The sequence below is a fragment of the Trachemys scripta genome, chromosome 4 (assembly GCF_013100865.1).
Source record: "Trachemys scripta elegans isolate TJP31775 chromosome 4, CAS_Tse_1.0, whole genome shotgun sequence".
Classification (NCBI taxonomy): domain Eukaryota; kingdom Metazoa; phylum Chordata; order Testudines; family Emydidae; genus Trachemys; species Trachemys scripta.
In genome coordinates, this window is record NC_048301.1 from 80,668,982 (window position 1) to 80,683,176 (window position 14,195).

The 14,195-nt window shown below is 40.2% G+C and overlaps 1 protein-coding gene across 1 annotated transcript in view; it reads left to right on the forward strand.

The window, feature by feature from the left end:
- Positions 1 to 255: 255 nt before the first annotated feature.
- ABTB2 (ankyrin repeat and BTB domain containing 2) overlaps positions 256 to 14,195 on the forward strand; it is a 193,224-nt gene continuing 179,284 nt past the window's right edge. Inside the window, exon 1 of the mRNA XM_034769699.1 lies at positions 256 to 1,719. Coding sequence (XP_034625590.1) covers positions 852 to 1,719 — 868 coding nt within the window. The 5' untranslated portion in view covers positions 256 to 851. The remainder of the gene's footprint in view (positions 1,720 to 14,195) is intronic.

Here is a 14,195-nt window from a genome sequence, read left to right on the forward strand (position 1 = left end):
GGAGAGCCCCGGGGTGGTGCACAAGTCGCTCCGTTCGCCTCCCCGGCTACTCGGCGCGGAGTTTTGCAAATTGACACAAACGCGTTGAGTTTAGAAATCCACCGCCCCGCCCCCCGGCTTTCTCCTCCCAGTGGACCCTCTTCCTGCGTCCGTTTTACATACGGGCCGCTCAGCTCGGATTTCACTGGCTGCCTCAGCCCCCTCCGGAGCCGCTGATTGGTGTTTTTCCCAGGTTATTTGCATGCCGTCTGCACACGGGGTGCCCAACAGAGGAGTTTGCTCAAAGCTTCTGCAAGTGTCCGGAGCGCCGGCTGGAGCAGAGCCTGCAGCTGCTCTTGGGCGCTCCTGCTGCCGCGCTCCCTTGATGGGCTGGAGCTGTGCTCTGGGTAGCGATTTGGAGAAGGATTCTTTGGGCTAGTCTTCTGGATCCGTCCTCTTCCTGCCTGATCAGCCCTTCGCTGCCTTCAGAACCACCCGGCTCGCCGGAGAGGTGGGGTTGGCCTTGTCTTGTGTCTCTGACGTGACCTGCCCTGCTAGGTGGAGACTCCTTTGGCACGTTGGGGAGTGTTTGATACTGACACTTTCCCCTCCCTCCCCGTACTTTCCATCCTTGCTCCAGACGGAAAATGCATGATCTCAGCCTGCCTGTGGAATGGAGTCAGCTGGCACCCAGCAGAGCCTGAAGGAGCCTCTGAAGCTGAAGTGTGAACTTGCTTCTCCTCTGCAATGTTATAAGCTGCTCAGCGGTTCTCTTTGTGGTGCCAGCCTCTCTGGTCCACTAACTGCTGCAGGGATCTAATTTCATCTTCACCTTTCTGTGCCTCTAAGGGGCTGGATCACAAGTCTTTCCTATGGCTGGGATATACAGCTCTACTCTGAAGACCCTGGAGGATTTAACCTTGGACTCTGGTTATGGGGCAGGGGATTCCTGCAGATCCCTTAGTCTCTCTTCTTCTAAGTCCAACTCCCAAGCCTTCACATCATCTCAGCACAGGGGCAACTGGTGGTACTATTCAGGCTCCATGAATAGTAGGAATAACAGCTGGGATACAGTGAACACTGTTCTGCCAGAAGACCCTGAAGTTGCAGACATCTTTTCCAAGTGTCCTAAACTGCCAGATCTAGAGGAATTCCCTTGGACCGATGAAGACATTGGGAAAATACTCAGAAAAGGAAAGGGGGAAGGAAATACCAGAAACTTTTCTCAGGAAGCTGTCAGGAGACTCTCTCAGCTACTTAGGAGAGCCCTGATCAGGATCTCCAGGGAGGCCCAACGTCTGAGTGTGATGCATTCCAAATGCACGAGATTTGAGGTCCAAAGTGCCATCAAGCTCATCCAGAGCTGGTCACTGTCAGAAAGCTGTGTCCTGGCTACTGTCAAGGCTCTTTCCCTGTACAGCATGAGTGCAGGAGATGGATTGAGGAAAGGCAAGTCCTCCCGATGTGGCCTCACCTTCTCAGTGGGGAGGTTTTTCAGGTGGATGGTGGACACTAGGATCTCGGTAAGGATTCATGAGTATGCAGCTATCTCTTTGACGTCTTGTATGGAGAATCTGGTGGAAGAAATCAAAGGCAGGGTTCTAGCGAGTCAGAGCCCAGATGGAGGAGGAGTGGGGGAGATCTCCTCTGAAATCCTTGAGATGGTCATCAACAATGATGCTGAACTTTGGGGAGTACTGCAGCCTTACGAGCATCTCATCTGTGGGAAAAATGCTAATGGTAAGTCCAAGTTATGCAACTGTTACCATAAAGATTGTTGTTATGCAGATACTACTGTGATAGATGTAGACCTGATTTTTGGCTGCTTTGCACCTGTAAAAAGTAGATGCAAAACATTACCAAATCAGAATATGAAGATATTGCAATCACTGTGCACGGGTGTAAATTACTACACACGGTGCAACAGCAGTGGAAAAACAGGCCCTTTGTTATCAACAAAAATAAAGGCATTTGAGACTGCCATTAACTTCCTACTAGTTGCACTCTCAGCTTATTAGCATTACTAAGAAAGAATGAGTGTATGTGTACCTCAATATTGATAAGGGAAAGTTGCATTAACAAACTTTCTGAACTTTATTTTGATTTTAAAAAAGTACCCTCATACTTTTTTCTGAAGAGCTTGCCAGTATCATATAAAGGATGATATTGAGAGCTTTGTGGGGCAAACTTTGTGATCTTAAGCATGTTTTTTTTCCCAGATACAACCTATAGAAGGAAAACAACTATGAGGTTGTTTGTTTTTTTCAAAAATAACTGTACAACTTCTGAGCAAACAACAATTATTTAGGATCTGTTGGTGTAAAGCTTATAGTGCATGGTATGTATATGTAAATTATACCAATTTTCACTCAGCTCACCAAATTGAGGATTATAGGATAGTTTTTGATTAATTAGAAAAACATAGTATTAAGATACTTACCCCTGTAATCTGATTAGGAGAGTCTTTAGGCAGGTAAGTGAATAAGCAGATAGTAGAATACTGGCATTTTCCTGTGATACTGAAAGATACAAGGTTTAAAATAAATTTTGACAGTTCTCTGGGGAAACTTGCAATATTCGTCTTTGAACTGTGTCACTGAATGTTAAAGAGCAACTGATGTCCCATGTAAATGTTTGAGAAGCATTTAGTACCCGAAGAAAGGTTGTTTAGTTTGTGTTCATCTGTTCAGGTTGCTTAGTCCTCATCTGAAGTCATAAACAATTGTGACATCTATAACTTCATATTGAGGGACAAGCAAAAGGAGCAGATCTACCCTTAAGAAATAAAGATCCTGTTCTCATGTGAATGTTTGTTTAAATGCATGATATTTCATTACTAAGGACCAAATCCTGCTCTGTGCTGCACAGGTGTACTAAGGAAAAGAATTGAGACAGCTCCTCACCTCCTTAGCATTACCCCTTACATTAGCAATAAGGCAGTGTCTCAGAGCACTAGGAAGAAGCCTTAATTTCTGTGGGCACAGCTGAACACAATTTATTTTCTCCCTTCCTTAGCTAGGCTTGATCCAGCCTGTTCAGCACAGCCACCACATGCATGAACCGCCATCACTCCATGCCTTCGCCCCGAACGTGTGTGTCTATTAGATATGGGCTGGAGTTTTCCAATATGTGGTAGAGAAATGCAGCAAATATGTTATATGTGCAGAGTTGTCTCTAAACAGTGTGGCTTTTTGGAATGTTTCTTTGGCATGGTGGAATACATAACTGCAAATTAGGTCAAGTGAAATACACAAATGAATTCACCTCCTTTTTAAACCTCAGCTCTTTAGTGTCAGGACTGTATCCTCTGTGCTGGGAAAATGCCTAGTACATTTTTGGCTGCCACCAAAACAATACTAGATAATCCTGTGCAGGCCATGAGAGCATCTGTAGTTGAGGATCTATGTGAAAGGACAGGAGGACCCTCTTCTCCCTGTCCCTGTCATCTGGAGTAAAATATTTCATGTGGTTCTACTTGGAAAGGTTTGTCCTCTAGGTAAACCATATTCTGTGTTCAGTTTTTGCCACACAATTTCTGTCTTTGAGATAACTGAGTGTTAAGCCATAGCAGGGTGACCAGAGAGCAAAGGTGAAAAATCGGGACAGGGGGTGGAGGTGGGGTAATAGGAGCCTATATAAGAAAAAGACCCAAAAATCGGGATTGTCCCTATAAAATTGGGACTTCTGGTTACCCTAATCCCTAGTGTTGCTGACTTATAAAGACTCTTTGCCTGAACAGAAATCTCCTTTTGGAATAATAACAATGAATGAATGGAGGCTGGTGTTTGATGGAAACATAAACAGCTATGCAAGGAAACTGTTCTAAATATTCAAAACGCCAAGTGTTCAGCTCTTGCAATTGAATACTAAGCATTGACTGGCCATGGAAAAGACTGGTTTCTTTAGCCTTTTTTTTGTGGTTTCTGTCTTGCTGAACATTTCTTTCAATAAATGAATTTCCTTTTTTATACCTGCAGAGTATAGGGTGTCTTCAGGTGTGTTTAATTCAATGTAATGTGACCATTTATGTGAAGCATAAGAATCTGTGACTCTTCTAATGTCCATTCTTGCAATTACAAGTCAAAGATGACATACTGCATTGTAGATTTGGCTAAAAATATGAAATGGGTCAAATGAATATGTAACCAACATAGTACAATAGATCCTGCAACAACAGGCTGTGGGTTGAGTCAATGCATTTAATTTCTGTATAAGAAGCTTAGCCACTGAGCCAAATTCTGCTCTTGGTTATATTAGTGGAAATGTGGAGCAACTCAGTGGAATTGCTGTTTGATGTTTACACTAATACTGAGAGAAAAACTTGGCCTATTATGCTCAGTAATCTGGAAAACTTAACAAACAAGAGCTAGTATACAAAAGGAGTCACTCCTTCTAGGCATTGATTCCCAATAAGGAAATGTGGAGGGAGCTAATAAGTGCTAATTTAGTTATTTGCCCATTGCTCTATCAATACAAACACCTGTATGGCTCATCAGTAGAGATAGCTGCAGTTTATTATTGCAACTGGGCATCTTCAAAGACAAAACTAAATTAAGTATAGAAACTGGTTAAAGGGAAGCTAAAGCACAGATGTGGAAGATGAAATTAATTAAATTGTAAAAATCTTAAGAAATGCCATCAATAGAAGATTGGTTAAAGCCGTCAATCTTCAGTGTATATAGACTTTTTTTTTCCAGTTTAGAACTGCTGATACATAGATTTGCTGTGGTCTGGTCCTGCAGTCCTTTCATACTCAAACTTCTTATTGAAACAAATGTGCAAGAACTTTAGGATCATGTGCTAAAACTATAAACCAGGCTTTTAGGTGGGTGAGATTTTCAGATATTTTCCAGAAACATTAGCCTGGGACACAGGAGCAAACACTTGATCTTTAGAAAAAGTGAGATGGGATTGTTAATGATGCATGCATAGACAGGATCTCCGTTTAAGTTGTCTTCAGCGTAGCTGTACATATTAAGAACCTATTCTAGCATTTCTGGAGTTACTTTGTTTCAGGGTGAAAACCAATCTCTAACTGTAGGGGGAAACTTTCCTTGGGGATAGATGACCCCATAGTTACCACCTGAAGGGTTTCTTGTACCTTTCTCTGAAGCAGCTGGTACTGGCCGCTCTTGGTGATAGTTTACTTGAGGAGAAGGACCATGGATTTGATCCAATATGGCAGTTTTCATGCTGCTGTGTGTGTTCTCCTCTGTTGTAGATGAATTGACTCATTTATAATTCATTATGCTGAGCTGTAAGAACTCCAGAAATGCTTTTGGCATCATCACTCTGTTAAGCACAGCACTTACTGTACTTAACCACCTAATACTCCTGAACGTTCCTGGGATTTCCAAGTAGAATGCACACGCCGTGTCCTAGCATTCCATAGATGGTAATGCTGCAGAATTCAAAAGCAAAAGGGTCATTAACAGTTTGAGTGCTCCCAAACACACCTGGCAGGTGGGGCAGCTGAAGTGATGCTCAGCATAGGAACTTTGTTGCTAATATATTGGTACTTCAAAGCAAAGGGATTAAGGTTCCAGCACAAACTATACTGGTTTCTTTATTAATAATAATAATAATAATTAATGAAAAAAAAACCCACCAACCCTGAACTTTTCTTACAGGATATTTTAGAAAAATGTAGCCAAACTGATTGCTGATGTAACTTTAGTGGAGTTACACTAGGGATGAATTTGGCCTAGTATAACAAGGAGTCTGGTGGCACCTTAAAACTAACAGATTTATTTGGGCATAAGCTTTCGTGAGTAAAAACCTCACTTCTTCAGATGCATAGAGTGAAAGTTACAGATGCAGGCATTATATACTGAGTTCCATATACCATTTGACATATACTGAGTATATAATGCCTGCATCTGTAACTTTCACTCTATGCATCTNAAGAGTTAGGAAGTTAAAATCAGGGCTGTTAGGCCATTCTTAATTTATGAGCATGGAGAAATATAAAGCAAAATGGGGTAAGTTACTGACTGAATATGGGGCTTTTAGTTTCCAGACACTTGCTGCTTTGTGCCTCAGTTCTTAATATCATACTAGACCAAGTATCAGGGGGTAGCCGTGTTAGTCTGTATCTACAAAAACAACAAGGAGTCTGGTGGCACCTTAAAGACTAACAGATTTATTTGGGCATAAGCTTTCGTGAGTAAAAACCTCACTTCTTCGGATGGAAGAAGTGAGGTTTTTACTCACGAAAGCTTATGCCCAAATAAATCTGTTAGTTTTAAGGTGCCACCAGACTCCTTGTTGTTTTTGTAGATACAGACTAACACGGCTACCCCCTGATACTTGGTCTAGTATGATATTAAGAACTGAGGCACAAAGCAGCAAGTGTCTGGAAACTAAAAGCCCCATATTCAGTCAGTAACTTACCCCATTTTGCTTTATATTTCTCCATGCTCATAAATTAAGAATGGCCTAACAGCCCTGATTTTAACTTCCTAACTCTTGTAGTAGTGTAGCACTATTCATGTTTGTTAAAGTTGTTTTTTGAGTTAGTATCAAATATTTAAGATGAGTTTATGTACTTCAATATGTCATCATGGTGCTAACCCCCTGCCGAGATCCATCGATAGTGCCTAAGCATTGAATAAAGAAAACACCTTGTAATGTGTGCTGTTTATTCAAACTGCTTTCTGGTTATCTGAGCCAAAAAAAATTGGAGTGTTCATAGTGTCTCATTAATTTTAATAAACGAATTATCTCACTACTGCTCAGAAAAGCTGAATGTTATCAGGAAGTGTATATTTGAGAGATAATAGCTGCAAACATGATCAATATGATAAGTGGAGTCGAAAAGTTTTAGGACTGTTACTGCTACTGAACTTTTCTAGTTGTCACCTTTGATGGGCTGTGAATCAATTTAAAAATTGAACTTTTTCCTCTGTTCAACCACTTTGCTGCACGAGGGGCTGCTATCCTTAAACAAAATCTGTGCTGTGGTTTTGGACAGGTGGCTATATGTGTATACCCAGTGACTGCACCTCACCTCTATTCTGGCTTGCTCTAACTCCTTGGCTGTTTCTCAGGCAGGCCACCACCTGCAGGATGTGCAGATTCCTGCTGCCTACAAATCAAACAGCAGGTCTTTGGTAGTTCCAGTGCACTGGGACCTTTCACAACCATATGATTATGGGTGAATTTCACCCAGAAGGGTACATTTTTACCCAGAAGGGTACCTAGCCTTCAGTTGTGGACATGTAACACTTGCATAGCTGTGAACAGTTCTAATACCTGTATACGCCTATGTTAGAATTTGTATCCACAGAACCCAGTGGGACAATGTTCTAGGGCTGCAAATGCTAACTCTTACTTGCATGCACATAGGTGTCAATATTTTTAAAGTGTGCATCCACGTTTGCACCTGCAAAGGGCATGTATACATGCTCACAATTTTGCATACATGCAGGTGGAGTTTGGGTAGAGGCCTAGCTGAAAATGTGGCCCTCAGTGATTGATTTTCATTTCATTCCATGAAACTGATAGTATGACAATTCTGGGCCAAATTCATCCTTGAACTCATTGGAGTTACACTAAAGATTAGTCTGAACAATAAAATCCTTTGTAATAGGGCTTCTCTGTTTGGTCACCCTAAGATTTGGTGCTGGAACGTTGTAAACTAACAGATTAATTACTAGGGCCACATACAGGTAGATAGATTTTGTTATCACCAACTTGGATGTAATAGGGTTTGGAGCATCCATCTGAAACAAAGGGAACTAGAAACTGAGACAGAAGAGGCCCTGCAGGGAAAACCCTAGTTACAGTCATACTTAGGATAAAGTTTTTATTGCTTGTTAAATTACCAATAGTCCCAGTGAGTGTGTATATTTGAACTAACTATATGCTGTTCAGAGTGGGATGAGGATTTCATTGGATTACATCCAGCTAATCGTGTTGTAAGTATGAAATACATGACAGGGTTTTTGTATTTTCATAACTGTAGGAGCTCTATCACCTATCATTCCAGCGCACAAGACATCATACCGGTGTGACACTCTGAAATACCAATCTGATCTCTTGGATGTCAGTGCAAAAGAATGTGTTTTTTATTTTATTAATTTCAATTTTGTTTCAATTGTCAACTTTCTTAGTAATTGTAATTACATAGAAGATTAGCACTCTACCCAGTGCATGGCTATTGTATTTATACTGTGAATGAATGAATGAATAATAAGATGTGGAGAGATGAGCAAGAGGCACGAAGATTCTAGAGCTCTAGACTGAGAGATTAAAAAAGAGTGCTAGAAGAGTTAAAAGAGACTATTGATAGAAAATGCCAAGAGGCTAGCCAAAGAGATGACTTTAGAACCTTGTATAAGACAATCAAACAGCTAACAGGAAACTTTAGCAGTAATTGAGGCCTTATTAAAGATGCAAATGGAAAGATTCTTCCTTTGTTCTTCAGTACTAAAAGAGGGGCAGAACATTTTCAGGCTGTTTTAAATAGACCAAGCCCTAGCAAACTACTAGAAATACATGATCAAAACCTACTACTACTAGAGCTTCATACTGATTTGAGATATTACAATGGAAGTTAGAAAAGCCATTGGTAAATTTAAAAAATGGGAAAGCAGCTGGAGAGGATGACGTTACTGGAGAGATGCTTAAAGCAGACTGTGCTTGTGTTTTTTGGATAGAAAATGGAATGAAGGGGGAAAAAAACAGCCCAGTGGAAGAGAGGCCTTACAATAAAATTGTCACAGAAGGATGACCTTACCAATTGCAGTAACTAGAGAGGAATCACATTACTCTTCATTCCTGGGAAAATCATGTGTAACATCACCCTGTAACGTATCAAGAAACAAATAGACCTTCAATTTAGAAACAAACAAGCAGGTTTTAAATCACCTAGATCATGTGCAGATTATATTGTTTTCAGCCAGTTTATAGAACTAAGTTTGGAGTGGAAAGCACCTTTTATGATAAATTGTGTAGATTTCCAGAAGGCTTTTGACTGTGTACACAGACACTGTCTTTGGAAAATTATGGCATACTACAGAATACCAGTAAAAATAATTAGAATAATTAAGCATCTATATGATAATGCCGAATGTGGGAGTCGGAGATGGTGACAACATCAGCCAATGGTTTGCATTGACAACTGGAGTAAGACAAGGGTATATTACCGGGGTAGTTAATATGTGGACTGCGAGCCAAATCCACACCACCAGACGCTTTTGAACAGACCTTGTAATCTTTTTATTTATTATTTCTTTTATTTATTATCATTTTTCTTCTCTGGAGTCTGGACCTTGACTATACCTTAGACAAAAAATAATTGATTACCCGTGGTATAGTATGTCTCCACTATTGTTTGCATTGATCATTGACTGTGTCATGAGGAAAATAACCACAGAAAGTAACCAAGGAGTGTTATGGACAAATGATAAAGCGCAATTGGATGACCTCATTTTTGCTGATGGTATTATCCTGCTTAGTTCAACACATCACTTAATGGGGGGGGGGGGAAGACCCAGCTTTTGGCAGGTACATTAAATCAATTTGGTTTGTTTATCAGCAAGAGGAAGACAAAATTTATGGCTTTCAGTGTTCTGGAAGTAACCATTAGAATAGATGAAGAAACATGAGAAGTAAACAATCTATCTAGGGGATGAGATGTGCAATGACGGTGACACCATGCTAGATGTGAAGCAATGAATGTCAGAAGCAGCAAACAACTTTCATAAACTTGAAAAGATTTGGCACGGGCACAAAAATATGAATTTTTAACACTGGAATGTCTGTCCTCCTTTGTGGAGCAGAGTCATAGAAATGCACAAGAAGAAGATCAAATCATTCCAAAATAAATGTCTGTGGAAGATCTTCAGAATCCATTGGAAGGAGTTTCTTGCAACGTCCGAAATCCTAAGTAGAGCAAACCAATCTAAAGTATCAGATATTGTAAGAAGAAGATGGACATATTTAGGACACTCTTTAAGGACGGGACCAGCATGACTTCCAGGGCAAGTAGTAATATGGGCACCACCTAGAAAGAGAAAAAGAGGATAACCTAGAGGAACATTATGTAGAACAATAGAGGGGGAGGGAAAACAGATCCATCAACATGACACTCAGAAGCCTGAACACACCAGCACAAGACTGGAATAAATGGTGGAAACTGTTGAATGCCCTATGCACCTGAAGCTGTGGCAAGATAAAGAAAGACTGTAAATAGAGAGCAGCCCTAATCCACATCAGTTTTCTAACATTTCAGAATTAATTTCTACCCAAGTATATTTTGCAAGGCTGTGTGAAATTTGAATAGGTTGTCTTTTCTTTATGAAACACATGCTTTCAACATGGAATTCATATGTGTAAAGAATAAATCTTTATCTGTGTATTAATATCACCTTTAATTAAGAGTGAACATTTTAAAAAGTTTAAATTAGTTTATGCATTTCGCTGGGTTTGGGCAATGAAAATAGATTAATCAGCTTCACTCTTGTTTTATAGTCAGTTTCATTTTCTGGTTCTCCTGTACTAGTACAGTGTTGCAGTGCTTAGGTACATAACACTGCAGGGAGAATGTTTCAATACATAAAAATAGTCTGGGTTCATTGAAATATAACAGTGTTACTGAAAATATTTACATTCATGCTAGCTTTTGTAAGATCCCTTTCCTTTCTCTTAGTAACAAAAGGTAACATTTTCAAAAGTATTTGCATCCCTTTTAAAAATAGAACTTTGAACATTTGACCCAAAATCTAAATGTTGGACCTAAAGCTAGTTATCATTTTTCCTTTAATGTGGGCTCATCTCGGTGGTGTAGGAGAAAGAAAATGGAAAAATGAGATCAAGAATAGTAGACATTGCTTAGTTGCTATTTAGTCCTCACTCAGGCTAAATTCCCACTGAAATCAATGGGAGTCTAGCTTGAGGAAGGAGTCAGGGTTTGTCTGACTTTGCATATGAAATTTAAAAGGGAAAAAGTACAGACAATAACTTGAAGTATCAAATACAATAAGAGTTTTCAAAATTGCTCAGCACCCAGCAGCTCCTAATGTTCTCCTGAGCAGCTTTCTAGGCATAGTCCTTTGCACGTGCAGTGTCTTTTTATCTGAAGCCATTGCTGCTTCTTGCAAACCTTAAGAGTATTTCTAGACTTAAACTGCTGCAGCTGCATCACTATAGCACTTCAGTGTAGACACTACCTGCGCCCACGGGAAGTGGTAGCTAGGGCACTGGAGAATTTTACTGTTGACCTAGTGCTGTCTACACCAGTTACATCAGAACAACTACGTCTCTCAGGAGTGTGGATTTTTCACACCTCGGAGAGATATAGCTATGCCAATGTAAGTTCCTAGTGTAGACCAGCCCTGAGTCTCACATCATTCCTTTGTGACAGATAAGTAATGTACAGATCTTTTTCAAAGATGGGTAAGGGAGGCACAGAGGACTTGTGGAAGATCTCATAACACATCAATGCTGATCAGGGAATAAAACTTGGGAGTCTGGATTTGCAGCCGTATGCCCTGGCCATTACCAGAAACTCTGACCTCAATATTCCTTCTGTTATAAGAAATAAATGTGAATATGTCTTCATGGCAGAGTTAGCCTAAGCTTGCCTAGGAAGGGCTGGGTTAGCCTAGTTTAGCCTGGGCTAGCTTAGCATGGGGGGAGTGTTTTCACTGCAAAGCACTACGCGTGCCAGACCTGTAGAACTGTGTCCACAATGGAACTGTGTGCTGGCATGGACTTCTGGTGGGATATCCCATGTTTTTTAACAGTATGTTAAACTGGGCTGCTCTATGAATTCATTGGTAGGGTGCTTTTTGTCTCTACCCTAGCAGGGAGCTGTTGTCTGTGGCAGTGACATGAGAACAATACTTTAACCCCACTTGGAAGCTACGTACATACTATTATTGCAGATAGTTCCAAAGGCAAAAGCAAACTGCATATGGCAGCAAGAACTTTTTAATAAGAATGTCATTAAGAAATTCAGTCTGCAAACTATTGGCTCGACTGACTTTTCTGCCTCTTTGTTTCTCTCCTGTCCATTACAAATGAAAATGTCACTGTGGGTACATCTCCCCAGATTGAGTCTTATTTGTATCACACCACAGCTTTACCAGATGGCTGGGGTCAACTTAATGTTTCTTGGGTGCATCTCTATTCAAATGCAGCAGAAATGGAGCAGGGAAACACGAGGTTAAAATGCAGTGTGGAAGAAAAGTAGACAAGAAAATACAGCCCAGGTGGAATTGTGAGATAGGATTGAAGGACTAATAGCACCAGATTTGATTGACCTGAATTCTCAATGAAAAGTAGGTGGGTTGCCAGCCTGGGCTGAAAAGTAACCCAAGCTCAAGCCTATACCCTTAGGTGTGCCTGCTAGCATGATCCAAAGCCCCCTCCTCAAGCCTTGGTTAGAGTTTTTTTCTGTGCATATGGAAGGGGATATTAGGGGCAACACCTGGAGTTATAGACTGAGCTAATACTGCAGCGAAGACACATCCCATAAGTTGTTAACATTGTACCTTGCTGGATTCTGATGGAGAGAAAAAAGAGGAGCATTTCCCTGCTCTTTTATTTAATAGGATGAATCTGAATGTTTATTTTGAACATCTCAGTGTCTTAACACTTGACATCTGTCTCTAAATCAAAGCAGGCCTGAGGCAGTGGTTAAAAGCAGTTCAGCAGTGACTGTTTCCTTACTTTAAAAGTCAGGACTGTAAAATTTCTTACCAGACTTCTGATATTTATAGCACAAGAGCTAGAAACATTATGAAACGTGCTACACCCTTCAAAAACATGTGATGGAGAGAAGCAATGTGAAAAATATTAAGTTGTGGTTATGTCCAAAGGAAAGTTTGTTCTTGCTGGCAGCTTAGGCTTTATAAAAGGGAAAAGAAGAAAATAGAAGGTGTTATAAGAGGGTGAGGCTTAAGGGTGCTCATTAATGGACCAAATTAATATCTGAATCTGTGCATTTCACCTCTAGAGGTCTGAATTCAGATCTTAGCGTAGGTCATAAGTAAAAATGGAGTTCGTGATCTTATTCTAGTCGCTAGTGAATACTTGTCCATGTGTCACAACTTCCACATGGTTATGTACAATTAACAACCTCTGATCCGAAGAGGCCCAAGACTGGAATAGAAACTGTGTTGCAGGGCAGGACTAGGGTGTTTTTTGCACAGCTTATGTGGGTTGAGTGCTTGCCCTGCCCAATACCTGGCTGCAGATTTTACTTTCCTGAGTACTAAATTTAGAATAAGTATAAAAAAGTGACTTCTAATGAAGGTAGGATATACTGTAATTACTAACTTTTGTAGCAGTGGAAACTAAGAATCATCCCTTTTAAATCAAGGTACGTGGAATTTTGAACTATAAAATACCCACTTATGAAAGTCTATATGCTTGAGTGTTTTCTTGTATTTGAAATATGACCTTCTTTCAGCCCTTTAAAATTGTGATCTTACTGCACCGGGGATCATAACTGATTATTTAATTAATTACATGACTTAATTCTGTTACATTCCTGCTTGCAATTTCTTTTGTGGTTCTTTTTCTATTAGGTAGGTGGGCTTAAATTCCACTTTTATATTCTTTACAGGATGATCTCCTCTAGCCTAGTCACCCAACAAATTGTAAAATCAGTCAGTTCTGTCAATCAGTTTAGGGTCTAGTTAGATCAGATTATGCTGATTATTGTGAATATATTCAAGCTTTCCCTGGTGGCTAAATGCAAGTGTCTGGGGTGAATACAGGCACACATCAGAAAATCCACAGCCAAAATTGAATGCGTGGGCAGAAGTTGTCCATCTCTGTTCTGGTCTTTCTAAAATGATTGAGAGTCAAGAGTTCAGGGTCTGTTGTTTACTCTGCCGTAGACCTATTGTTTGACCTTCAGCAGGTCCCATTGTCTCTCCTTGCCTCAGTTTCCCCATCTATACAGTGATGATCTTATGGTACCAACTTCTGGGGAAAGATGTAAGACTTAATTTATTCATGTTTGTAAAATGTTTTGAGCCTGTGGGATTAAAGGTTCTATAGAGGACAAAGTATTTTCCTTTATCATTCATGACAGACGTGATGCTTTCTCTCCAAGCTAATTACTGAAGCTATTTTATATAGATGGTACATGGTTCCTAGTTTATTTGGTAACTTCATGAAGCAGATAACCAGCATGGTAGCACAAATGGCAGAAAGCGCTTTAGTTAGAGGATCTGTTAAGTTAATTATTTAGCTAATAT